Consider the following 26,623-nt stretch of genomic DNA (forward strand, 5'->3'; position numbering starts at 1 on the left):
AAATCGGAATGTCCGTTTTCAAGTGTTTTTATTGCACAAATGTCATGTTTCGTGAAAGCCAGAACAGAAAAAGACATTTTAAAAATTGTTGTCACACACCCTACTCGACAGGTGAAATTTGACCATGGACTCAACACTTTTATGTCTTTCAAATTGCACAGATCAGTAAATGCGCCGTAAAAATTATCTCCGTTGCTGAAATTCATTTTATTCAATTAAAGGAATGTTAAGAGTTGACTGACAGACAACTCGGTTCACACGCTTCCTGTCTTGGGTGACACTTTTAAAACACTAGATGGTGCGCTACTCCAAGCTGCGAGGCTACCCAATTGAGCACAGTGACTGCAAATCTCGACAATATGGAACTCAATCTGAAATATGCACTCCAACACCGGGGGACCTGTGCCCAAAGAGTGTGCACATAGTCCTGCTTTCTTAAAATACGTATCCGGCAGCAGCTTGTGGCACAAATAGCAACATTACATTCAAGACATTTGGTGAGTTACAGCAATACGATAAGGCATCTTTAAAAAAAAAAAAAAAAAAGAGAAATTAGCGTGCATTCTTAACATTTTCAATCTGTTTTCTGCACACAAGTAAAGGCAGGTAATACGTAATTGGAACAAGAGCATCAAGCTGGGTAAGGTCACAGGCACAAGGAAGTTATACGCATTGCAATGAGGTGACTCGATTCAAATTTTGAACGGCGTCCAATTTGCACACTTGCTATATCACTTCTTTTGGAGGTAACATTCCACACTCACCGCATCAACTTGAATCGCCTCCAACCAGGAATCTTGGGTCATTTGAAAAGTGGATGACTATCTGAAACATTGTCGGTGCTCACAAGAAAATAAATGTCCATCTACTCTATTCGTCCTGCATCCTCCACTCTTGTCAGTCTCGGCCACAAGGACGGGATTCCTCGGGCCTGTGGTCAGTAGCACCGAGGCGGGCACTTGTCCAGGACAAAAAAAAAAAAAAAACCCCCCAGCCAAATTCTGTCTCGTAATTACAACATAGAAATATAATGTTATTTAAAAAATGATCTATAAATAGCAAAGATATTGAATATCAATCTCTTGAGTGTCTGGATCACTCTTGTAGTGATTAAATACGTTTAGGATGTAATACAGAAGTGGGCTCCAATACAGGATTAAAGTTAGGACGTAAAGTAAACACTATTGTTATACTCATGGAAAGACAAACATTTCCCAAGAGTAAAAAAAAAAAAAAAAAGTTAAGGAAAAGACTGAGACTGGAGGCAACAATGACATCGAATCGGTGTTTAAATAACCGTCTGGGGGGATGGGGTTGCTCATCACAAAGTTGTGGTTGTTTTTCTAAGGTTTAGCAAAGAAGTGGGAGGGGGGGGGGGGCGTTTGAGGCTGCTTGTGGTTTTCTTAGTCAGAGTACTGGTTGTAGCCATCAAATTCGGCCTCGCTTCCGTTGTTGTAGTAGGTCTCGGCGGGGTTGGTGCAGTACTTGTTGTCGTAGACCTGGCGGGGGAGGCCGTAGGTGGTCATGCCCTGCTGCGAGGCCACTTTGTTGGTGCCCATCTGCAGTGATATAGTGGTGGTGTCACAGTTCTCCAGCTCCAGCTTCTTGTCAAAGATGTGCCTCCTTGTTCCAGGCGCCGTCATACCGGACTGGAGAGAGAACACGGCACAATAAACCGCGATGGAGGCCGTTCGACACTTTGTGCAAAAAAAAAAGAAAAAGAATCCACTTCAGTCAAACGTCGCGTCTCCTCACCTGGTTGGCTCCTTTGTTCGTGCCCATCTGTAGACTGATGGTGGACTGGTCCATCGGGTTGTCCATGCCCATCCTGGAGTCATACAGGTGGCGTCTAGTGCCATAGGAGGTCATCCCTTTTTGACTGGCAAGCTTATTGGTGCCCATCTGGAGAGGATACAAAATAGGCGATGACCACCGTGATTCGATATAAATCTGTTTCAGCAAAAAAATGAAATTCAGCATAACAGCGAGTCCTAGAACCATTAAAAAAAAATGCATTTCTATGCCAGTCCCCTTCCGAATGTCTTGAGACGAAATCAGGCCCATTGCGCCAAAAAGGTCGGCGAGTACCGCCCTTGGCGAGAGGCGGGACCAAGCGTGACTCGCAAGACGGCTGCGTAGCGCCCGAACGTGGGATACCGGGAGGATGCTGTTGCTGCTGACCTGCAAGCCGATGATGTTGCGTCCCTCCCTGAGCTTCTCTGGAGCAAAGCGACGCTGCTGCTTCTCAGCATACTTGACCCCGATGTCGTACTTGGAGTGGAACCCTTTCGACTTGGCCTGAGGACAAAAGACAATGATAAAAAGGCTAGAATGTATGCATGTTCTACAATATCAGTTTGATTCGTTTACTCTATGATGTGTTTTTTGGTCGTTACATCAGAGTCTTAACTTAGTTTAAAAAGCTAAGAGTTCCAGTTCCACCAAAATAGAACATTCTTAATAATCATCTTTAAGGGAGGATTGCCAGGCATTTTTGCAGGGCGTTTGTGGTATGTGATGGCGTTTGGTCCCAGCGGCCCTCGTACGGCCGCATTTTTTTTTCTCAACCTAACATACCGGCGGAGTTCAAACCCACCATCCCCCTCACAAAAAGAAAAAAGAAAAAGCAGGTTCACCCCAAAGACAAACATGCAGAGAAGCAAACTTTGTAGTAATGTTGTTTTGCCGTGAGGAGCGCAATGACCTCTACAGTAAGAGGTCACCTTTACACAAGCGCATGGCGCAACGCTGGCGAGCAGCTCTTTGGGGCCAGAGTCAATAGCTTATTTGCATTTCGAAAAGAAAGCACCACAATGTCCAAATTCTGGAATGAGAGGTTTCAAAGAGAAGCCATCTCTGTCAAACTCCAAAAAAAAAAAAAAAAAAGCTATTTCTAAAGAGAGGAGAAGGTTTGCGGTACCTAGCGTACTCCGATTAAAACAATGTCCTGATATCCCTCCCCCAAAGATTGTCTCATTCCACAGGAAGAATAGTCCTAATGAGTTGTTTTGCCACCAGGCGAGTAAACTAGCGCTTGGTATGCAGCGTGGTCGTTCGCTAGTCACGCTAGGCAATAACAACAACAGCACCCTGCTGTGACTTCCCCATCAGCGGCATCAATGGGGAAACGCCACCCCCCTCCCAAAAAAAAAAGAAAAAAGTCTTTGAATTCAAAGTGAAAGATCGTCAACAGACAAGAAAAGTCCAGTGGCCCCGATTCTATTTTTTGCTTATTTACCCGAAGACTGAATCTACACACACACACACACACAAGGAGCAGTCAAATAGTTGAGTTTTGCTTTTGGGGAAGAATTGAAAAACAAAACAAGGTTCGCCCTCACCATTCCTGCCAGCGCGATGAGAGTGGACTGGACCTGAGTATGGTTGACATTCTCAAACAAGTCGTTGGCCTCAAAGATGTCGTGAAGTTTCAGGCCGTACTCTGTGATGGCACGGACAAAATTGCCGATGTTTTCCAACTGGGGGAAGACAAAAGACCATGAAAATGAGTCGGAAAACGGGTCGACGCTTGACATATTGCAAACGCATTACAATAAGTGGAAAAAAAAAAATCAACTGGGAATATATATTCGAACGCTTACGACAGTATCACAAATATTGAGTGTCAAAAAGTGTAGACCAGGGTCTTTTATAAACATAGCGTACGTACATCGCGAGTGAGTTGAAGCGGGGGAAGACCCAGGATGAATCGATCGTCAATGAAACTAACTCGGAATTGGAATGTGTGAGCAGTTCAGAGTGGCCGCGCGATACGACGGAGAGCGCGTGACAACGGGGGTCTGCCGTTACCTGGTGCCAGTTTTGACTGGAGTGGTTGATCTTTTTCACGGAGCCCGGCTGGAGAACATTAACCAGTCTACAAAAGAAACAGAGAGACATGGAAACGCTCCACGGAAATCTTCGATTCCAATGAGAGATGCGGTTAGCGTCATACGTCTCGCGCTCGGTCTCCGCAAAGACGATCGTGTTCCGTTTTGATTGACGCTCTCCCACAGAATGTTTCCAATTGCGGTTGTCCTTTGCATTGATGTACAACTTCTCCATCACTCTAAACCTTCTACATTATTGTTCTCTACGTTACAGACGTGTCAATGCGGCGCTTCCGGTGCGGCTTTTATGTTGGAGAACCTTAAAATGGCCCTTTGGTCCTTCCATTTGCCTGTATGGACAGCCCAGCCCGAAATGAATTGTGACGGAGCATCGCGGGGTCTAAGGGTACCGCATCCATGTGGAAATGGCAGAAAAAGTCACAGAAATCCAAATATGAGCGGGACGAGAAAGCTCCCTTACTCGCAGAGCACGACTCCATCTTTCAGACTCTCCATGAAGTTCTCTCCAATCTTCTTGCTGGTCACATCCTGAATCCAGAGCCTGAGCGCCTCCTCCATGTGGGGGTCATACTTGCCTGCCAACTGCGGACAGAGCAGAGGTGAAACGACACGATTCGGGCGAAACCCAGCTTCACCCAAAAGTCTTTGACGCATGTCCGGAAGGCACGTTGCTTGCTTTCGATTACTTGGCGGTTCACTGTTGGACAGGAAACAAAATGCGGACCCACCGGTCACTTTATGACGCCAGCGTGCTTGTTTGCAACAGTTTTGCGGTCCGCACCACCAAACTATTTGAAAGTGCTGATTTGAACGGCGAGGTCGAAAATGGCCCATTTGATCGCCATCTGCTTTTGGATTTCGTAATTGCCTCCAATTGAGATGAGTGCAATGTTTATTTTCATGGGGTTTGAAAATCTCTGCGCTGGGTCACAAAAACAATTGACAACCAACAAAGTCCTTTTTTGGCATCGACGATGATCAAACGGGAGAACAATTTGAAGGGGTGGGGGGGGGAGAGATTTGCAAAAGCGCCTCGGTTGTCCATGGAAAGACTGCGGTGGCGTCAATAAGGACCCGCCTGCAAGAGAACCTGTCGGTTCGACGACACAAGAAACAATGAAGACCAAGACAAGAATCCACGCGTTACTTTTCTTTGGAAAAACAGAAAGCGGCACACCATATATGTCTTGAAAAATAAATGTTGACATGACGTGACAAGGAAAAAGCTCTCGTCTGTTTTGTCCCCTTTTCCCGACTGCGTCATAGAGAAGTCCCGACCGTCTGACATCAGTCGCCAACATAAGCAACCTTTCCAAGCCGAAGGGATGGGGATGGCGTCGCTTCCACGAGATCACACCAAACTTGGGAGAAACAGCTTTCCCAGACACTCCACCAGCCCCCCCCCCCCCTCACCCTCCCCGACTAACCTACTCTCCCTTGTCGACTGGCCAAGCTCATATTTCTCACCGCCTCTCGCTCAGTCTGGCTTTTTGCGAGTATTCCCTTTTACAGTGAATGGCATTCAGCCTGATAGAGACAAGCCAGCACGGGAGGGCCCCCGCTTCCAGCCGAGGTGCTTCAGTTGGATCGTTTTATGGCGTCGCCGAGTCCGGACCCGATTTTATTTGCGGGCATAGCAAATCGATCCGATCGGGGTATGAACCGGAATCAAGATAAATGCCGCAGCGCATGAACGATCATTCGGAAACGGCAAATGTATTCAACTTGCGTAATAAAATCCTGTCGATATTTGGGCTGGGGATTGTACACAACCTCACGCTGCAACGCCATCCACGTGGATCTCGATACGTGGCATTCAAGGAGATACGTGTCCCGATGTTACTTTACACACATTCTATTGTAAAGAGGCCCGCAACGATAAATTCCCGGATCGATTTTTTTGAGCACACACCGAGCGGATCCACTAAGAACTCAAAAGGAAACGTTTTTTTTCCCACAATCATTTCAAGGTACAGTTGAATGAGCTGAGCATCGAATGGACTGTATATAATGGCTCTTTATGCAAAAATGATGGCGGCACTCAAATTCCATGATTCACTGATTTTTTTTTTTACAAAACACATTTAAAATACAAGCAAGCGTCACTTTGGTGATCAAAAAGAAATCGTTTTGGAGTGGCAAATGGGCCATCCCAGCTGGCCGTTCCTTTTAATAGGAACCTATTTGTGGAAAAAGTCCATCAGACCATCATGAGAAAGAGAGCCCTGCAACGAATATCGGCAACTAAAATCTTCACACTTGAAATGGTTTGGAACGACCTATACATGCACAAGATTGCAATGAATCCCATTTTTTTTTTAATACGAGGCGATGGCCTGGCCAAAGGAAGCTCCACCCCTCACTTACAACAGTTCCTTGGCACCTAGATGGCATGGAAGCAATCTTTTGATGACGGACTCCGTTACTATGATGTTGGCTTTGTCCAGGTCCTGCGGCTTCGTCAGAGTTTGCAAAAACATGCACGGGAAGTTCAGTGAGAACAAGCGTGAATGTGGGCGTCACTGGCTGGTTGACTATATGTGGCCTGCGATTGGCTGGCGACCAGTCCAGGGTGTACCTCGCATGCTATCCAGCTCGCATAGGCTCCAGTTAACCCGGGACCCAAATGAGGACAAGTCCAACAGAAACGGGGACGTAATGCATACAAATCGACTTTCCAAGCAACCTTCCGAAAATGATTTTATTTTATTTTTTTTAAGCCATGAGAATTTTCCAACCAATGAATGAAATTAGTGAAACATCACTTACACGATACCTCAAAAGTTTGAACTCATTCATGTTATTTCCGTCAATTCTTATCACAAAAATTAATCCCGACCTAAACGAGTCGAATAGAATTCCGCATTGTAAAATGCAGTATTTCCAACGGGTCCATCGGATTTCCTTTCGCGTTGGCAATACTTTGTCTGGACGAGCCAAGCCGGTGTCCCGCTGCGTTCTGTCAGGACAGTGTTTTGTCATTCTTGACTTCCATGTAAACGATTGAAGCTAAACACACTTTCTCGAGTTCTGAGCGAGGGCACCGGTCACTCCATAAAAGGCCGTTTGTTTATGACTGTCGCAGGAGGACTCCGTCCGCACAACAAAATAACTCTGACCTGGCAGCAAAGCATCTCCGATAGCCACAAAGAACAACAACGTGCCCGTCGTCGTACGGCCCGAGGGTGACGACGATGGGATCGATGTTGGAATCACTACAGTCTGACCTTCTGCACACCGAAGATGAGCTGCTCTGATTCATCGCAACATACAATGGCCAACCGAGAGGGGAAACAAAGCAAATTGCCGTGTCATCGAATCCTGCTGATTGGAAGTTGATGACAGAATATTCTTGACAGTTTACACAGACGTGCCACTTGTTTCGGCTGCCTTTTACATTTTTGAAGTTGCGTTACCCCATCTTGGAAAAACTCTACACAATCAAGGTCATTTCTAGCATCATCTGGAGCATTTCCAATCAAGATTAGAACACTTTTGGACTGGAATGTAGCCTTCCCCCGCGCCCCCCCCCCCCCGAACTTGCAGTTCCATTTTATTATTTGCCCCTTTGTGTCATTATTTCCAGCCGAAAGACCAACGCCATTTTATTGATCATCATTCAGGCACACCATTTCTTGGCAAATGGTTTTTAGTCCATTTTTGTTGGAATAAATTCTTTGGTGTCGTGTTGTGTGGTTTTATTAGAATCCTCCGGAAGAACCACATTTGTCAAATTCGGCAAACCGTGTCAATACAAATAATCAACTCCTTTAAAACGCCACGCATTAAACAGCCACCGCTGAAAGGAGAATTTCAACTTCATGATCTCACGAAAGTCGGTATGCAATCCAAAGGTAGCGTCTTTTAAAACCCGCAAGCACTTACCGTGGACCTTGAAATCTAGAGTCAAAAGTTCGAACCGCTTCTTGTTCAACGGCGTGAGCAAGTCTTTGCCCAACCTTTGACAGACGCCGTACTCGGAACCACAACACAGTCGGACCGTTTGGGTCAAAGGGGAAACGCAGCATCATTGACGAACTCTTCTCAAACACTCGCTGCTAACATCTTACCTTACTCTTGACCTCGGCGGAAAGTCCGAACGCTGGTCCACTCCTGAAATGTTGCGACATGGTGCTGCTGAGGCTATTTACAATGAGAGCGGGGGAGAGCTTTAAAAATGGACGCGCAGGTCAGACTTGTGAGAGTCCGGCACAAAGCACAAAAGCAAGCAGGCGGGAAAGTCCCCGACTAATCCGCAAGTATCTTATTTTATTCGGAGCCGTTCCGTTTGGACCTGGTCGTGAAGTGTGGAAGCAACTTTCCGACACTTTTCAGAATGTGTTTTAAACGCTTCCCAAGTGCGTCGCCTGCGATTGGCCGAGGCGGCCGTCCAATCGCCGAACGGCTTCCTCATCGAAGCCGGTGATGTCATCGCTTTGCTATTCCATCCAATCAGTCACTTTTTCCACTTGCGAGCCGCTCAGGGATGCTTCGCACTGATGTCGAGATACACTTTGGTCGAGTTATGTCACTGTCTTACGTGAGTGAAAAGACATAAATATGTCCTTTTTAAATCAACAGTCATGTCATTGTCCGGTTTAAGTACGGCTCAATTGTAGCTTCCAAACTCAGATGCGATTTTATTCCGTTGATCGTGAGCGCCGATAAATGTGTAGTGTCGTATTTAAAATGGACAAATATTTATTATAGAAAATAGAAATACGCAAACCGTGAAATAGTGGTTCACACATCCGCCTCGCAGTTCTGAGGTGAAGACTTTGAAACTGGGCCTCCACATTCCCTGTGTGAAGCCTCCAAGTTCTTCTCATGCTTGCGTGCATACAGTCCTCGATACATAGAATAAGCAAGAACATTTTGGAGCTCGTGAACAGTTTCTAACACACGCACTGTGAATTAGGACTACTCTATATGAGAATGAATTAACCCCCCGCCAGATAGGATGTGTGGACATGAGAGAAGGTTCCAGAATGAGAATCAGAAGAGGCAGATGATGAATGGTGCTCGCCTCCCTCTGTACATACTGATTCAAATTAAAGTTCAACCTTGGTCCCATCAGAAGAGTCTTCTTTCTCACAGTCCCGGAGGTGTTTTCTGCTTCTCACTTAACTCATTCACTCCCAAAGACGTTTTCAAACGTCTTTTCAGACTTGGTCCAGAATTGACTGGTACTGAATGAGTCTCCTGTGGGTCCACCCACCCTGAAGCCCAGATTAGTAGCAGACTGCTATCCTGGGATTCCCTTTCGAACTTTTCTCTCGCTCTTTCTCTGTGGACGCAAGATCATCCATTTCTTGGTCAATATTTTTCTGTGAGGCTCTTTGCTCCCGATTGCTCCTTTGTCCATATGATCAATTATGGGAAGTGTCTCGGTTGTCCCACAATTCTGGTAGTAAAAAAAAAAAAAAAAAAAAGATGACATGATGATTTTGAGAAAATGAAGCATAACTTTTTTTTTGTCCTCTCTTAGATCTGGCTGGCTCCGTGGTTCTTTCCACCTCATGACTTGTTTTTTTTTTTTTTATTGGCTCGGATCAGCATCAAGATCAATGATAGGATTCCATTTAAGTTTCTTGTTGGAATATTCAATTGCATGGCCATTACGCTTATTAATATATGATCATTTAATAATCATTGGAATATTATAGGATGGAGGCAATCCATCAAATGAGAACAATTTTATGAATTGCTGTTTTGAGCAGCTTTCTCTTCATCATATCGTGTCGAGGATCTTTAGATCTCACAAAACATCAGCAGGAATCCGTAAATTGGTTTGGATTACGCGGACTAACTTGGTATCGTGTGACTTCTCCTCCAAAATGTCAAAACCTGAATGGTAAAATGCGGTCTGAATATTTAAAAAAAAAAAGTCAAATATGTTTGTATGTCTTTTTATGTCTGCATTCGCGTTACAAGGAATGCAAGCATGCCTGATGCTTATGATTTGACTTGGAATTGACCAGGCCGAGCCTGAACTCTCTCAATGACGTTATGTTTCCTTTTTTATACAGAGTGAGCCCTCTGACCGATTCTCTCTCCATCTCCCTGAGTTTCAGGCGCACGCACTCACGCACGCACCCACACAGGCGGCTGACAGTGGAAGGAATGCAGCGGATTTGGGGGGGTTTGCGGAGCAGAGTGACAGAGGAGGTGGCTCCCCAGAGAGAGAGCGTGATTCACCCCCATGCTCTCTCTTTTGTTTGTCACGAGCAGACACATGGGCGGCATGCCAATCCAATACAGGGCAGGGAGAGGCTCGGGGGGGGGGGGGGTACAGAATGGACAGATGGCACACAGAAAAATGAGAGTGCACACACACACACACACACACAGGACCTCAAATGATATACCGCGGCAGTCTTTCACTCACCCGTGTGAAGTTTCACCGTTCTCTTACAACAAATTTGTCTTGCACACCTCATGAAGAATTTCTTGCAGCGATGTCCGGCAGCTGATGGATCGGCATGCAATGCTGGATGACATGAAATGATTCGACAATTTCTGGATATATATACAATTGATTCTGGGACCTCCAGTCCATATTTGGCACGGATGTTGCCGTACGCTCACCCTGCTACACGCTTGCGCTGCTCCGCGTGCACCTTGCCCGTCTCCATCTTACACCCTGTTATATACTGCGCCTGTCTCTGGGATTTCTTTGCACATCCTGCACGTGGGGTACAAGACTGTCTGACTGCCCCGATTCGTGCCTACGTGCTGTCTTTCAGTTCAGCCTTGGCAAGGCGCTAGCATATTTTGTCGACTCGTTAGCGAGCCTCTGCGGTTGCACACAAGCCATTCCGAGGCACCGGTTGCAAATTGAAATTTTGAATAGGAAACGTATTCCCGATACTGTATATTTGTAAGACATACATCATTGTGAAGGCGATTACCATCATGAATTGCAATGGTTATCTTTCAAAAGTGCATCGTCTCTTTGAATGAAAGGTAACCCGTCGATGGCGGACCTCCTTCTTCTGGAGTCAGGTGGGTGAGAAGCACCCATTTGACATTTGATTTGGAAACGCTGCATCGGCGATGGGCTGAATAAAAAAGGTTGAGCAACATGCGTTATTCAGTCCTTTATGAACCCATGACACACACACACACACACACTCACACACAGGCACACCAATACACACATCAAGCGAGAGTCCAATAAACATTTCAGATAGAAGAAGAGGCAGCACACTTGTGGAATGGACACTTTATTTGGGCATGATGGGAGAAGCGAGAGGCCCGGCCGACTGAGAAATAATGTCTTGTGAAAAAGGAATCCCTCACACTAAAAATAACAGACCGGGTTTGATATTTACTGCGTAGTGGGGTCGATGGTTTACGTTGGCTCAGACTCCACCTGACGTCTCATCTAAATGGCTACTTGTGGCTACTTGAAATGTGTCGCATAGTATCACATGCAGCGTGACCGGTGAGTAATAAGAACTTGTTTGAGGAAAAGACGTCTTGCGACTTGATTAGTTTGAGGATAGAAAGTAAAACGGCAATGGGCGGTTGTATTTACAATCACACTAGGCTACTTAGCCACTGATGTTTACGCGTCTATATTTTTCAAAAGCCTAATTTGGAAGACCCTGAACATCGGCGGCACTGAAGCTGTTGATATTACCCTGTGATCATTTGCAGTTTTTCCTTTCCACTGGCACTAAAACACATTCGCGTGGCACATTCCAGAAAGAGTTTTTCAGGGCGTTCCAATGCATCAGTGGCCGAACACCTTCAAGAAGGCACTTTAAATTGTTGGGTGGTGGTGGGGGGGGGGGGGGCAGATTAAACACGGAATGAATGAGATTGCAAACAAAGGTGTGCAAGGACTGAAACGCTGGTGAAAGGATGCAAAACTACTGGATGGAGGAAGGAGCGGAGATAAGAGGGGATTAGAGCACTTTGAGAAACTGGCTTTTCCCCAGCCACCAAGCCCTCTCCTCACTCCGCTCTGCCTTGCTATTTATGGTAGAAGGCCTCAAGATCCCGGAAAACGAAGAGGAGGTCTGAAGGCCGAGTTCACGGCATCATAACTCCTACCTGTGGTTGAGCTTAGACAGGAAGCATCAAATAAACCTGCATTTGCTCAATTAGATCAACTCAGCTTTGACCACTCAATCTTCAGGCCACCTCATGCAATCCACGCCTACTTTTGACCATTTTGTCCATCCCGTCATCGCTCTATTTTCATTGTTTATCCTGTGAGCATTTCACATTTAGATTGCATATCCAGTAATCGAAACCAGAGCACCATTTGTATGAATGCCATTTTTACGTTGCATGTTAACTTATTTGCGTTCCAACTGTTTGTTCAGCTGTTCAAAAATTTCAACTATTAGAAATGTTTCAACAACACTCTTTGGCCAACATGTTTAAAAAATAAAAAAGCCTCCTCCGCTTTAAACCTCTTGACATGAGGTTAAGTTTTTTTTGGAACCCGCAAGCTGGCAGGCTGGGATGGGCTCCTGACAGAAGACATCTCCACGGTGAGGTCGCTGATGGCACTAAGGTGCCACTCGTTAACAAGCTGCTCTAAAGAGTTATTTCTATCAAATGCCAGGCGGAGGCTTTCAGCACCTTGTAAAAAAAAAAAAAAAAAATCAGCTTGGTTTATAGCCACTCTGATTTCTGGAATGTTGATTCTTGTTTTGTTTTTGTTTCTCCAAGTCTGGGAAAGCTCTTCAACACACGTTCCTCCTGAAATATCATTCGGATCCGTTTGTATATGAAATTAACTGGTGCAGTATACTATAGTGGCCGGTTGTCGCTCATAAAGCACGGATTCAAAACACATATTGGAACTTGTAAAGGGAGAAAGAGGAGACCTGACATTTATCGAGATGCTAAGTCAATTCAACCTGCCTTCCAAAAGTCAGCTTACGTAGGCTGCAGATCTCATTTGCGAAGGATCTGACAACATATATGGTGATCTTGCAATCTGATAAAATGAATTAATCGGTTTTGTCTGATTAAGGAGCAACTGATGCATTTTGTGTGCGTGTGTGTGTGCGTGCGTGCGTGTGTGTGTGTGTGTGTGTGTGTGCGTGTGTGTGCATTCATGTACAGGTGTTGGTTAGTGTTCCTGTGGCGGCACACTTTAGTAGAGGGAGCAATTCTCATTGAGTCTCTTGTTACTGTACGTGACCATGTTTGGTAAAGCCGCTCACACAAAATTCTGACCAAGCCCCTTAAGGTCGCTCGAAGCTCTCACGTGCACAGACAGCAGAGATCGCCTCGATCTACGGAGGCTCCCCCTTCCGGAAAGTTCACGTTCTAGCCTTTTTTTTTTTTTTTTAATTACGGTACAGTACTGTAGTCCTGCACAGCAGTGGTCCCCGACCTTCTATGTGTCACGGACCGGTTGAGAAAAGTACATGCTGTTTTTTTCATGGTCAGTTTTAAAGCACCAGTACTGACAACAACGATGATTAGAGTAATTTATTAACGTACGTTCCTTTCAAACAGTGTTATTCTACTGCACAACATATGTAGAATAAAACTAGGAATAATATATACGCCTTAAAATAGAAACAAGCATTTTTTTTAAAGTTACGATCCTACCTGCGGCGTTAGCATCATTGCTACTTGTAAATGGCAGCCGATTGATTGCTGCTTTCACCCGGTGGCTGTCGGCGACTAAATTGCTAATGCAAATTTCATGCTTTCCACTTGATCACTTGGGTGCACTTGTTCAAAGAGGTTTCTTGGATTGTCTTTTTTTTTTTTTTTGACGACATACCACGCACAACAGCTTCCTCGTCCACGTCGCCCTGGCAGGAACTTCTCTTGTCCAAATCGCTTCATCTTCGAAAGTCATGGCTGCCCATCAGCTGCGCGTATAAACCTGTACGTTTGGTAATTCGTTACAATTACTTCATGTTTACTTCTTCTTCTAAAAAAGAATGCTAATGGTGACAGGTAACACACACGCGCGCGCATGAGCACACATAATCCTTGTTTGGAGAAAAATGGAAAGCTCTGAGGTTCAATAAAGTTCGACACAAGGTCCAACATCAGAGACATCAGCAGCTATTTTATTTCCGTCTTCAAGTTTATTGAAGAGCATTTTCAAGTAAATCTCATGTTTTCATCTTTACATGGTTATTGTTGATAACAACCATTATATTTCCACGTCATCGAGAAATCGCCCTCAGAAGAATCCCCCAAAATAAGCCTCTGCGTGGTCGAGGCTGGCTCTCCCCAAAACAAACAAACAAACAAACAAACAAACAAAAAAAGATCTGGAGGAAAGCACGAAACCAAAGTCTAACAAAAGGCATTCCATAAAAAAAAGGTGATGGAAGAAAAGAAAAACAAGACACGGTGGTAATCCGTTACAAGTGTTAAATTGATTTGTCTACGATATTTCCAGTTATAAGATGATCATTCAGGAGGTTCTTACAAATGTCCTGACTGTGACTTTGCAATTCCAGTCATTCAATGTGATCAAGTGAACATAAAACAATGACAAACAACTGTCTACAAACCATGCATTATCTCAAAACAAGTACCCAACTGTGATACTGCCTTTTCAAACTGTACCTTGTTAACCCCAAGCCAAAGGACAGCGTGACAATTAGCACCCAGTCGACATCTTCACAAATTGGGATGCTATGTGATCTATTCATTTTAGATCTTTGTATATACTGTAGTATTAAACACTGGCTTTACAATAATCCCTGTATTCTGATCACGTTGGCCTCCTCAAATTAAAAAAAAGAAAGAAAGAAAGAAAGGCAAAGTGGTTTTCAAACCTGATAAAACAGTAAACACGCTTAATATCTTGAGCAGCCTTCTGGAAACAATTCGTTTTTGACCAGTCTCAACATGTGCGATTAAGCACGTTTGCAGCCGTTTTAAATTAGAAAAAAAAAGGGACCCCCCCCCCCCCCCCCCTGACAACACTTCCAACAGTCCAGTCCATTAACAAGCAGACCTGGATTAATTTTGACTTTGTGCACGAGTCAAAATCCCAGCATGCCCCGCGTGTCCTACTGACCTCGGGATATCGTCCGCTTTCGCGGTCCTTGACGGAACGCTACTATGGTTCGAGTTTATTCACAGCTTTGAGGAGGCTAACGTAGTGAGACACCAGCCTACCGTTTCGTGATCCCATTTCAAGATCTCATGCCCAAAAAATAAATAAAACTCGATTCCATTCCTCATCACTCCGGATACCGTGAGTGCTGCTCATTGAACCCATGACGACATTCATGGAGACGTGGCCCCGTCCGTCTGCGGTCGAGGGGCCAAACAGAACAATCACATGACAGCCTCCTTGATCATCTTTGGATTATATTAATACTTGGCCGGATTAATCATTGTGCAGGCATATTATAAAAATATACAGTATGCATTCGAGTATACACATGGAATACAGAGGAGTACATAAATGACAATCATATCAGAGGATATTCGCATTAGAAAGCTCATGCTTATCAAAACGTGAGTCCATGTTTCTGTAAAAGGCACCTGATGTGTCAGCCTCTCCTCTGTGATGACGGACAGAAATCCAGGAGGTCAAGAGTTATTGCTCCATGGGGAGTGTGCTTTTCGCTCTCTCGCTTTTTTTTTTTTTTTTTTGGGACTCTATAGCAAAATGTCCAACATCCCGCCACTGTCCGTCCACTGAGAAATACAACGACCAATGTCGAAAAGGAAACATGCAGACGACTTCCATGCCTGCCCGTTATCTTGCTCTGCTCGTGTGGGGCTGCGCTCCAAATCGGAGCCACTGGCTCGTACATGTATCAGTTTGCCACACGGAGTGAGCAACCGGATAGCTACCGTGCGTGTTGAGAGACATGCCGGGCGAGCGGAAAGAAAAAGAATCCTACAAGTGCATGCATTCACTATGTTCAGAGCAAAAGGTGCAATTTATGCAGAGGTGCCATTTATCGATACGGATTATTTCTTTCCTCTAAGGCGTCACAGAAATGCAGCCATTGCCTCATTTCCACCTTGCGGTTAACATTTCCATTTAAAAAGGGTCCCAGAATATTTGAACATACTTCAGTATTCCTGTGGATGAGTTCCGGTCACAATGGTATGTTGCGGAAGTACGTAGTCGTCGATTGGCTAGCTTGGCCGTGTTACAATGGAATGAACGGAAAAGCACCATTTAAAAAACAGAATCTATTCCGAGTTATTCTTCAAGGAAAACTCAAAGCCGCGTTGCTTGTTTCGAGTTGGCGTGGGCACACCGCCGTGTGCGGTGCTGCCTTTTGTTTTATTTTCTTGTTTCGTGAACTGGCACATTTCTGAGCGCCTGTTGCAATGCCAGGATGGAGCCGAATCATGTTGCGCCACAGCGCAGTCTGGTTCGATGGAGCTCAAATTCCAAAATCTGCAGGTCAGGATTTACTGTATTGTGGTACACCGCAGCGTATCGTTTGGATGGAAGGAGGATCATGAACGCCGTCATGCTTTACAGAAATACAGAAATGAAAATTCCAACACGCTGACTGGCGCACTGCCTCCGACAGCTGCCCGAGTTTGGCTCGGTTTCAGAAGACGCATTCAAAAATGAATTTAATTTGAAACTTTTGCTTTTTAAAGACGACATATTGCTTGGTGAAATTGAAAAAAGAAATAAATAAAAAGCCAAATGAGGGGAAAAAACCCCCACCACCACCACCATGCTGTTGTGAAAGAGCAAAGACTGCCCCCCCCCCCCCCACACTCATCGACTTGATTCGTCTCAGAGTTCCTGAGAGATGAAACCTGGGCGAAGAAAAACTGGCAATATCACCCAAGATATCATTTCAAAGGCTACATTCACAGTAGAAAGGGGGTGTTGGGGGGGGGGAATAAAAGCTTGCTAACGCTGTAAAGCAGGGGGGGGGGATGAAATGGTGGAGGTTAAATAAAATAACATTTCTGGACAGCGAAACCCAATCCAGTGAGGCAAATGATGTGATGCGTGGAAGATGGGCTCGTTACTCAGACTGCCTTGACGCCATCTAAAATCAGAGCACAAAGAGGGCTCCAAATGGACAGTTGGACGAGAGGAGCCAAATAAAAAGCTACGAATGTCTGCTACGATGTGTCTCATCTATGGCGTTAGTGTTTTTGTTTTTTTCCCCCCCCCCCGGTCGTTCCAATTGGGAGTGGCTTACGAGGGCCGTGGCTGGCGACGGACGGGTCCAAAGAGGCCACGTACTGTAGACGAGGCATGATGGTCTTGTTCCTTTTTAGGTGAGGTCTGCTGTGTTACGGATAAGAGCCCTGTCAATTCACAAACTTGGTGTGCACCTCAAGTGCTACAGCGTGGGAGATTTTGACTGTTAAAACCGCGGCCTTGTTCAAGCACGACGAGCCTATTGCTTTCCTGTTCTTGGCAGGCACTTCAGCGGATCGGGCTTTGGCTGACGTGAGAGGAGACTCGAAAGGTGGAGATGAGGAGCTGTCATGTGAACGGAAGCCGGGGGGGATGCGCTCGTGAGCGTCGTCTCGTCATCCGCAACAAAAAGCAGCACTTATATGCTAACCTGCCTGTGAAAACCACCGAGGCTGAGAAGGCTGGTGCTTGATTGAGTCCCCGTGTGGCGTCTCCGGGTGGGAACCTGAGGACTTAGAGCCCCTTCTACTGGCCAACTTGAGGAAGTTCGAGGGCTGAGCTTGAGCATTGGAGGCTGGAGACGGTCCTTGATGTGCAGCCTCTCTCTCCCCCTGCGCGTGTCCCCCCCTGTTCTCTTTCAGTCTGCGTGGTTGTTGGCATGCTTCTTCTTGTCCGCTTGTTCTTGACCTTTCTGCGCTTTCGATCCGGCCAGTACTTTGTAGCAACCTCGCGTGATCTTAAACATCCAGATGGTGTTCAAGATATCCAGGGCCACGCAGGAGGTGATCCAGGCTACTTGGGCGCCCGAGCCCAGGCGCTCAAAGTCTTCAGTGCCAAATGTGGCAAATACGCTGGCCCAATAGGATGGCATGACGGCAATCCGCACCAGGAAAAAGACCACCGTCATGGCGACGCCATTGACGACCACCATCCTGTTTGAGCGCGGGTACTTTAATGCTTCGAAGAACCACCTAGAAGGACAAGAGTGGTCAGCTACATGCAAAGCAAAAGGTGCAACTAAAAATAAGAAGCCTGAAGATTTCTTTTGGGGCGGCACGGCGGGCGACCGGTTAGCACGTCCGCCTCACGGCGCAGAGGGGCAGAGGTGCGGGGTTCGATTCCGGCTCCGCGGTCGCATCCACACCTAGAGACTATTTAGAGCAGGGGTGTCCAAAGTGGGTCGTGGAGGGCCGCCGTCCTGCCTGTTTTCAGCTCTCCCAGCTGTGACGCACCTGATTCAAATGATCAGCTCATCAACCAGCTCCGGAGCAGCATTACAACAATCCTGATGATGCGAATCAGGTGCGTTGCTCCTGGGAGGGCTGGAAAACAGGCAGGACAGCGGCCCTCCACGACCCACTTTGGACACCCCCGATTTAGTGTTCAATCAGCCTGCCACGCGTGTTTTTGGAATGTGGGAGGAAACCGGTGCACCCGGAGAAAATCCACGCAGGCACGGGGAGAACATGAAACTCCGCATCGAATCCACGACCGCTGCACTGTGAGGTTGACGCGATAACCGCTTGACCACAGGTGTGTCAATTTTATTCATTTTTTAAATTAAAGAAGAAGTCAACTCCCACGTTTTCTTTACAACAATACGTAATAATAAAGTGGGCCTTTCATCCTTCCATTTTTCTGTATGTGGGCCTCAAACGAAAATGTTTGGACACCCCCGCCTGTACACTATGTGCATTTAAGGTGCGGGTATTGTTTTTGCCCACAAGGGGGAACCGTCATCCCCCTCACGGTCCACATTGTGGAGATGTGTGATGCTCAATGTTTACCTTCCTTTGAAAAGTGGCTTTGGCCTGTTGAGCGCTGCGGAAGTTAGGAATGAGGACGCGCAGCTGGCTGGCTGTTACGCCGCTTCAGCGTTGGCCGCTGCGTGTGCCGAGCGGTGGTCTCACTTGAGGTTATTGGCCGCAGGTCAGCTAAGAATGTGACTTGAGGTTGTGTGTGTAAAACGGTCACATCCGGGCCAATTCCTTGCACAACTTGCATTGCTCGCCTACGCGTCGGCTGTAACGGTGAACGTTTGCTTTGTTTTGAATGACAACGCCGTAGTTCTCACGTTCTCAGCAAAGTCCATTATGTCTCGCTATTTAAGGATACGAGGTTGCGGTAAAGCTTGACGTGGAGTAGATAATGATCAGTTGTGTAGCTTTCGGGTGTGGTTCCATTGGAAAGTCAAAACTTGGCATAATTAGGGTTGTCGAATGACTGTTAGTCACAATGGCAATCTTGACAGTTTGGCACGAATCTGTTTGTTATCGTATAATACGCTACACGAGGCCAATGTAATTAAGAGCCGAAATGGCATTGCAATTGGATCCCAATTTCACAGTAATCTTGATGGAAAGCGCGCGCACACGCGCACACACACACACACCAAAAGCCACTCACCTTTGATTCACAAAAGGTGTGGATAGCTCAGAAATGAGGCGGAAGTTGGCAAAGTAGGGCAGCACACCGCGCGTCTGAAATCACCCAAAGAAACAGGTCATCACAAATACAAAAAAAGTCATTCAAAGGGAGATTCTTAAGAAATTGAGTGCAAAAATGAAGAGGCCTTACCAGCACATATCCATACGCGTAGAGCGCCGCCAAGTGGTGACAGACAAAAAATCTGTCCCCCATCGTGCTCCAATTACATGCAAGCAGCAATAAATCTGAAAAAGAAGGCGAGATGTTTTCGTCGAGCGGACAAAACGGCATCGTGCACATATCCACTAAATCATTCGTGGCTTTCGGAACCACAGAGGTCAAAACCATTCAGAAAAAGGCTTCCGCATGTTATGTACTTGGCGTTCACCATTGGTTGGGATTGACCCTAAGCAAGGAGCGATTTGTGAGAGTTGATGACAAAACAACTCACCATAAAGTAGGTAGCCACAGGTTATGGCTACATTTAATTTGACCATACTTGGGTCCCCCCTGTGGGATGGCAAAGAACATAATCAAAAAAAAAAAAATCTGTAAACACAACGATTCCCATTCAAATTACTCAACAACGATTGTCTTTTTACAATTAAATACACTTAAAAAAAATCAGCACACCATTAAAGCGGCGATTAAGTGAAGCAAGGCATACTAAATAACAACATTTCGTATTTTGTGTATAAGTCTCTGCATCATCACTGACAGCCATGACCTGATGATGACTCTTTGGTGTCCTTGCAAACAGCATCTGTCCAAAATAACAACATGGTTTGCAAAGACAGCCGATCCTGGTCGCAGTCACGGTCAGGTGTCGTCTAGCAAATGAGTGGGTTAGCGTGGGCGTAGCGGAGCGCCTTATTTGCACTTTTGATAAGATGAGCACCCGGAAAGGATGCCGGCTCATGTTCTCCCGAAGATGGCCTTAAGATTCCATTGTCCAATTTACATGGACACCCTCTAAGCAAGGCTCAATTTTAAATGCGCATATTGTACAGGTAGCGCGTGGCATAGCCGACGCGGTGAGTAGAACAGCGTTTGTGTATTGGGCGAGATTGTGCAGGTGTGTCTTATCCTGAATTTCCCTGCATGCGATTGTAAATTGCCATAAAACTCACATCAACCATGAATTGCCCCCCTCCCCCGGTATGTCATTCTTGACAAAGCCGCGACACTGGCTCCCGGGCACTACCGGTAATAGCTTTTAAAATTCTGCGACTGGTCTATAAATTACCGAATGGTTTTTGTCCTGAAGAAACGAAAGAGAATGCAAATTGAATACAAATCCATCAGGGCTCCGAGGTCCGCAGACTTGGGTCCAATTACTTTTTTTCTAGCCGAGTTTGTTTGGATGTGGCTGAGCCAGCGGTAGCGGGTGAAACAACACGACGTTTGTATTTCGGGGCTCTCAAAAACGGTCCTGCACAATCCGATTGGCTGACGGCTTATTGCTTTCCCCAATGAGGTGTTGCAAGGATGTTGGTCAATCATGAAAGTCACAGACTATGCCGCAATATGCATAGCTCAAACTCCAACACTTAATTCCCGGGAAAAAATAAATAAATAAATCAGCTTTTCCTCACCTCGTGAAAGGAATTAAAATAAAGGACTCCAGTTCTCAGTACAAGAGCAGATGCAGCTCGGTTCCCCCTTTTGTCCCCTCTCGTTCTTAACCCAAGCCCCAGTCCCCCATCACACCCACTTTCTTTTCTCCTTCTTTCTTCCCTCGGTGAGCCACACTGACTGGGGCCAACAGAGACAATACGAGAGAAGGAGGTGCGCCGCATTGATTTGACAGAAATGGAGGGTGTTGCAACGGACACCCAGACAGACAGACAGACAGACAGACAGACAGACAGACAGACAGACAGGGCCGCCAGCGGGGACACACGGGGAGAGGGTGCAGAAGATTAGGCAGAGATGTGGCTTGCTATGAAAAGGAGCCTTGTTGGTAGGACTCGAGTGTGTGCGTGTGCGTGCGTGCGCGCTGGGCAAAGAGGTGGTGGTGAAAAAGAGGAAAGGGGAACAGAGAAATAAGTCTACGGAGCAGGAAGCCGCGTCAGATAGGAAAAGCGAAATGGTAAGAATGATGGCGCTCTCAGAAATAGTGAAGAGGCATTTCTCTTTTTCAAGATTTCAACAATGAATGTGGCTTTCACTCCACTGAATTGTCTTCGTAGCACTTACCAGACGGGATTGGAGTTGACCGCCTCATCGAAGCATAGGATGTACAAACAAAATAATCCCACAATCAGAGCGTGAACTGTTGACACCAACCTGGGACATAACACATATGCATATTGGTTACAAAAAAAAAAACAAAAAAAAACATCAAAGTTGTTTAGCACACTGAAAATGCTCAGTGGAAAAAAAAAAAAGAAAAAAAAGAATGAAACGAGAAGTGATAGTTATGTCGTGGCTCAGTCGCTTTGGAGGTCCAACGATCACACGCAAGAGACGCTAGCTCAAGGCTAACGCTAAAAGTGCCATCTTCAACTCCGCGTCGGCCATTTCTGGCATGCGTTTTCGCGTCAGCGTTGCGTATCGTGGTTCCAGTGTCTGTACCATCGTCTGAAACCTCCAGTTTGCCACAACACTCAACGGTCGAAGGTCCTCGCATTGGAACTCGGCCTTTCCATTCAATTCAATTTGCGAGTCAGCGGAGGGAGTTGGCAAATCAATACTGAATGACGAGGTATCGCGACGCACTGACCAATCGATATGTTTTACCCACCTCTACTCTGGAACGCGTCATTTGTTTCCATCTTACATACTTACACGACTGATGACAAATACGGGTCTCACCTATCTATCTACGGATGCTTTTCTTTCCAAAAATAAGGACAGTTCCAGCTAACACTGCCTGCACCGGAAAAAAAAAAAAAAATCCAATCAGTTCCTACTGTGAACGTCCAACAGCATTGGATGAAACCCACGCTCCGTTCACCAACCAATTAGAGCTTCTCAAGTTTGGCGCCAGCGTAACTATAAAGATGAGTCAATTAAGTGGTAAAACGACATGGGAGGAAGGCCATGGAAAGGGCTGAAGGGCAGCAGTCACAAAGTTGACGTGGTTCTGCTCAGGAGACAGACGTGCACCTCGAACACACTGCCTTCCTCCTTGCCCTTCACTCGCGCTCCGGTTTCCTCCCGCATTCCAAAAAACATGCATGGCAGGTTAATGGAAGGCTTGAAATTGTCGCGAGGTGCGAGTGCGAGCGTGAAAGGGTTGTTCGTCTACGCGTGCCCTGCGATTGGCCGGCCACCGGTTCGGGGTGTCCCCCCGCCGACTGCCCGAAGGCAGCTGGGATAAGCTCCAGCACGCCCCGCGACTCTTGTGAGGGTAAAGCGGATCGGAAAATGGATGGATGGACGCTTCCCAAGGAGTTGACACATGACACGACAAATAGCGCGTGCAAGTGATGGCTATCATTATTCGGTTGCTGCAACTCACCTTGAGTTCCACTCTGTGTGCTTGGTGGGAGGCAGTAATCCATAACTTGGCGAGATGGCTGAAGAGAGTAAAGGACTGGCCACGGAGAAGAGTAGCTGGAAACCCACGAAGCTCCCCGCTACCACAGTCAACTCTCTCATCTCCATCCCTCACCTAAAGACAATAGAAGGACAGAGAGAGAGAGAGAGACGGGGACAGGGCAACACTAAGCGTCAATGAAGGCTTCCCTGCACTGAGCGACTGCGAAATTCATCCTGTCCTCAAAGAACAGATTCATGGGACAACATGAATCCAAAGACGAGGACCCATAAGATAAGTGACCCGAGAGCTTCTGACAAGCCCATTGAGGACGTTGGCAGAAACAGGAAAATTGTTTTAGGGACTCTAAATAAAGTATGTCGACTGGCGTCTTGAATTAGAATCGAGAGCCTCTGCCAGTTGTTTCAAGCACGAAGAAAAAAAATGGTGGTGCTCAGGAATACTCAAACTGCAATTTCCAGCTGAACGATTGAAGAGACTACAAAAGCTACTGAAGTCTGTATTCTGCTCATATTCAGTCGTGCTGTATAACTTTCCCATGCCCGCAGTGTAGCTTGGCGTCCTTGTAACAATCATCACCTAGAACTGGAATACTCCCTGTTCTAAATTATTTCGGGAGGCCGGCCTTCCTCCGCGGATTAAATATGCAACAGGGGCCTCATCCCATGATTAGATTTTCATCATGGAGTAAAAGTTGAGAATTAACACGTTGCCAGTCCTGTTTTCCTCCAAAGATCTGGTCTTTATCAGCGATTACAAAACACCTTGTTGACCCTTGCAAGTCTGGACTCTGACCTGATCAATTCCGATTAAACGAGCGACTTTATGTAAGCCATTTAAACCACTCAGTTGAGAGAGCTGACGATTAAAGATGTAGAGATACGGACCAAAATGGCCATCATGGTCGTGCCTTTGCATTGTTTTTGGAGTACCTCCAGACTAGCATTTTATGAACGAGTACGTTTTTTAAACTAAATGAAAAAGGTGAGGAACAGCGAAAGTGAAACTTTTTTTTTTCTCAACAACAAAAACAAAGAACTGCTAAAAAAAAAACTCATGAATAATGAACACACACACACACACACACGGGTGTCAAACGATTCGGTTCTATATGGTACGACTGTAGCCTTTGTCATGTTCACTAATAATAATCCAAACTAGTCAAATTCATTAAATTCAAAGACATCAAACCAATGTATACATCTCTCTCTTCAACCCTATTTTCGTCAAATCGTGAGCTGTTCTGTTGGAGGGGGAAAATCTATAGCTATTACGGAAGAGTAGATTTTATTGCAACTTGACAACAGAAAATGCAGGTCCTAAGGCGCAAAACGGTCGACAACCACCGCACGGTGGAGACAACTTCAATCGGCATGAATAGCGTAATACGCACCGCGCACGTGACTTTCGGCTGTACCATCGTACAGTAATGACGATTGATAAAACCCGTTCATTGCGCAAGTGCTATTATTTTGTCTTCATTAAATACACACAACGGGGGGAACAAATCTATGCCGGCTGGAACACAACTGACATTTCACAAAAATGATTTGACGTCGGGGTACAGTGAGTCACGGAACGAATGAAAGTCAGTATCGGAGGCACCGTTGGAGAAAAGACGAAAAATCACATTTCAATGACGTCATGCGAGTTACACCGTACAATAGTGAGTCCGACGCAAGCCCTCCTCCATCGAGTTATTCGAATGCACCGTTCCATGGTGCAAAGTAGCATGTTCAAGAAAACAAAACAAAACGAGCAGAGCCGTGCCTCGTGCTCGGAGGAAGCCACCACACCACCCCCCAGATCCTTATTGTCTGGCAGCAGTGCACATCGGGGGCCACGGCGATCCTATGCTGCATGCGTCTGAATAATTCATGTTCATTCTTCACCTGGCAAGCTGCTTCGCGCGCAGCTCCCGTGGGAGGAAGCAACGCGGATGCTCCTCACTGCGGCTGACAGCCCGGATAGGAGATCCACTCCCACGTGCACGTTTGACCTTGTTCCACATGGCTATCCTGCCGCTGTCAGCGAATCGCCACTCGTGACATATCGACTCGACATAAATAATCGCGGTTCAATTTCCTCCGCGTCGATGGAAATGCAACCTAGCCGCCGACTCAGCCTCGGCTACACCGCAACACCCAGAGCCTCGCTCTGCCGACGAGGACTCCAAATCATCAGCCAACCAAACGTGATCAATGTCTTCGCGCGGGGTTGAGTCGAGAAATTTATGCCGATTCATGGTTGGCAACGTATGATTTGAGACAGATACCTCGCGTCGAATATGTATAAAAAGGGCGCCGATTGGAATGGCTGGCGCACCTGTCATGCGCATTAGCATATTTCTACAAACTATTATTTTCTTGGCAGGTGATGCGACTGCATATTTAATCATTGCGGTCAATGGAGATAATAAGGCAGGCAGCGGTTATGTATCGCAGCACAATCGGGACAGAGAGCAGCGCGTGGGGAAAGCAGTCAGATAGGCGTGGAACGAGTTGCAACAAGGCTCCAGCTTGCAAAGCAAGACGTTTTCAGCGGGTAAAGTTGTTATTGCTTCTAATCGCCGTGTGCTCCCGCTGTTGTTGCGGTCACTGGCTAGCCAGAAGAAGCGCACAGCCCAGGATATGTACGGGGGGCGAAAAAAAACACCCCACATGAAATTTGACGTCAAATAACCACTTATGTGCTGGCACGTATTGTGTCTGACGTGGTGGTAGTAAGAGCCGCGTTACCTTTGGTCCGTCGCATAGGTCTGTGTCGATCGGAAAGGCTCCCGTTTAGCCGCCGTCTTGTCCACTTTCTTACAACTTGACGACAGCTAGCAAGTCGGCTAAACTACAAGCTCGCGAGCTCGCCCGTACGACCCACAGAGAGGGGCTGGAAAAATAATAAATAAATAATAGCCCCAAAAAAAAAAACAGCCTCCTGTGCCACGCAAATAAATCACAGCCACCATTACAACTCGGTAGTAAATAATTTTCTTCCGGTACTTCACTGCAATAGGTTTCCAGTAAGGAGTTCGGCGGCGTGAAAAGTTAAAACTCGCTTTATTTTGTTGACAGGCAGGACCGGCGCGTGACGTCACAAAGTACACGCCCCCTGCGAAGGCAACGCCCTCGAGGAACAAAGGCCACAGGAATCTTTAAAATTAGCAGCAAGTCACACGTCTGAGAACGAGTGCTGCACCCGTTTCGCAGTTCCATTGCACAGCATTCGTTGAATCATCCTATTCGAATGCATACGTTTGGATACATCGAATAGCATGCAAAATACAGTAACATCAATTTGATGTATGACTTTACATTCATGTTGCTCATGGGAAAATGAATCGGATTTGTGTTGCACACCACACAGTGTGGCGAGTAACACACATGCAGGCATGCAAGGAGAGATGAAGGCTGGTCGTGAAGAGTGTCGCACTCCTTCAGGTTAGGGTGGCAGTGGCGGTGTCTTGCTCAAGGGCACCTCAACAGTCGTCAGGAAGCAGACCGACCTGACCATGAGCTACAACCGCGCCATATTTGCATATAAAAAAATCATTGCATTTAATTCTTAAACCTGAAAATGAAATGGAATGAATACATCTTCAAAAGTCAGACTGCCAGTGGTCATTCTGGGAACAGAATTGAAATTTGACAAACAGTCGTGTGTGCATTACTTAAAACAATTCGTATAACTAGCAAAACATCACGTTTCCCCTGCAAAAGCCATTTTCTTTCTCCAAATCATTAGTACATCTCTCAAGAGTACCAG

The 26,623-nt window shown here is 46.2% G+C and overlaps 2 protein-coding genes across 4 annotated transcripts; both read right to left on the reverse strand.

Annotated features, from left to right (window-relative positions):
- Nucleotides 1-11: 11 nt before the first annotated feature.
- On the reverse strand, nt 12-8,206 carry cnn1b (calponin 1, basic, smooth muscle, b). 3 transcript variants are annotated; one of them, XM_086133532.1, is made up of 7 exons: nt 7,922-8,206; nt 4,312-4,433; nt 3,811-3,877; nt 3,342-3,479; nt 2,182-2,298; nt 1,756-1,902; nt 12-1,649 (listed from the first exon to the last, which is right to left on the reverse strand). In XM_086133532.1, exons 1-7 carry the CDS (start codon nt 7,979-7,981, stop codon nt 1,404-1,406), a joined length of 897 nt encoding a protein of 298 aa, XP_085989658.1. In that variant the 5' UTR covers nt 7,982-8,206; the 3' UTR covers nt 12-1,403. The 3 variants fall into 3 exon arrangements, with proteins under 3 accessions (XP_085989658.1, XP_085989659.1, XP_085989657.1); XM_086133533.1 differs by lacking the exon at nt 7,922-8,206 and adding an exon at nt 7,737-7,915; XM_086133531.1 differs by lacking the exon at nt 7,922-8,206 and having other exon boundaries at nt 4,312-7,345.
- A 6,943-nt stretch (nt 8,207-15,149) lies between these two features.
- On the reverse strand, nt 15,150-25,905 carry tlcd4b (TLC domain containing 4b). The gene is made up of 7 exons (XM_086133656.1): nt 25,603-25,905; nt 22,826-22,978; nt 21,559-21,648; nt 19,811-19,869; nt 19,510-19,604; nt 19,339-19,412; nt 15,150-17,903 (listed from the first exon to the last, which is right to left on the reverse strand). The coding sequence occupies exons 2-7, from the start codon at nt 22,969-22,971 to the stop codon at nt 17,570-17,572; spliced, it is 798 nt and encodes a 265-aa protein (XP_085989782.1). The 5' UTR covers nt 22,972-22,978; nt 25,603-25,905; the 3' UTR covers nt 15,150-17,569.
- Nucleotides 25,906-26,623: the final 718 nt, after the last annotated feature.

Source organism: Hippocampus guttulatus, chromosome 16 (genome assembly GCF_054856545.1).
Source record: "Hippocampus guttulatus isolate MCC_2025c chromosome 16, RoL_Hgut_1.0, whole genome shotgun sequence".
Taxonomy (NCBI): Eukaryota; Metazoa; Chordata; class Actinopteri; order Syngnathiformes; family Syngnathidae; genus Hippocampus; species Hippocampus guttulatus.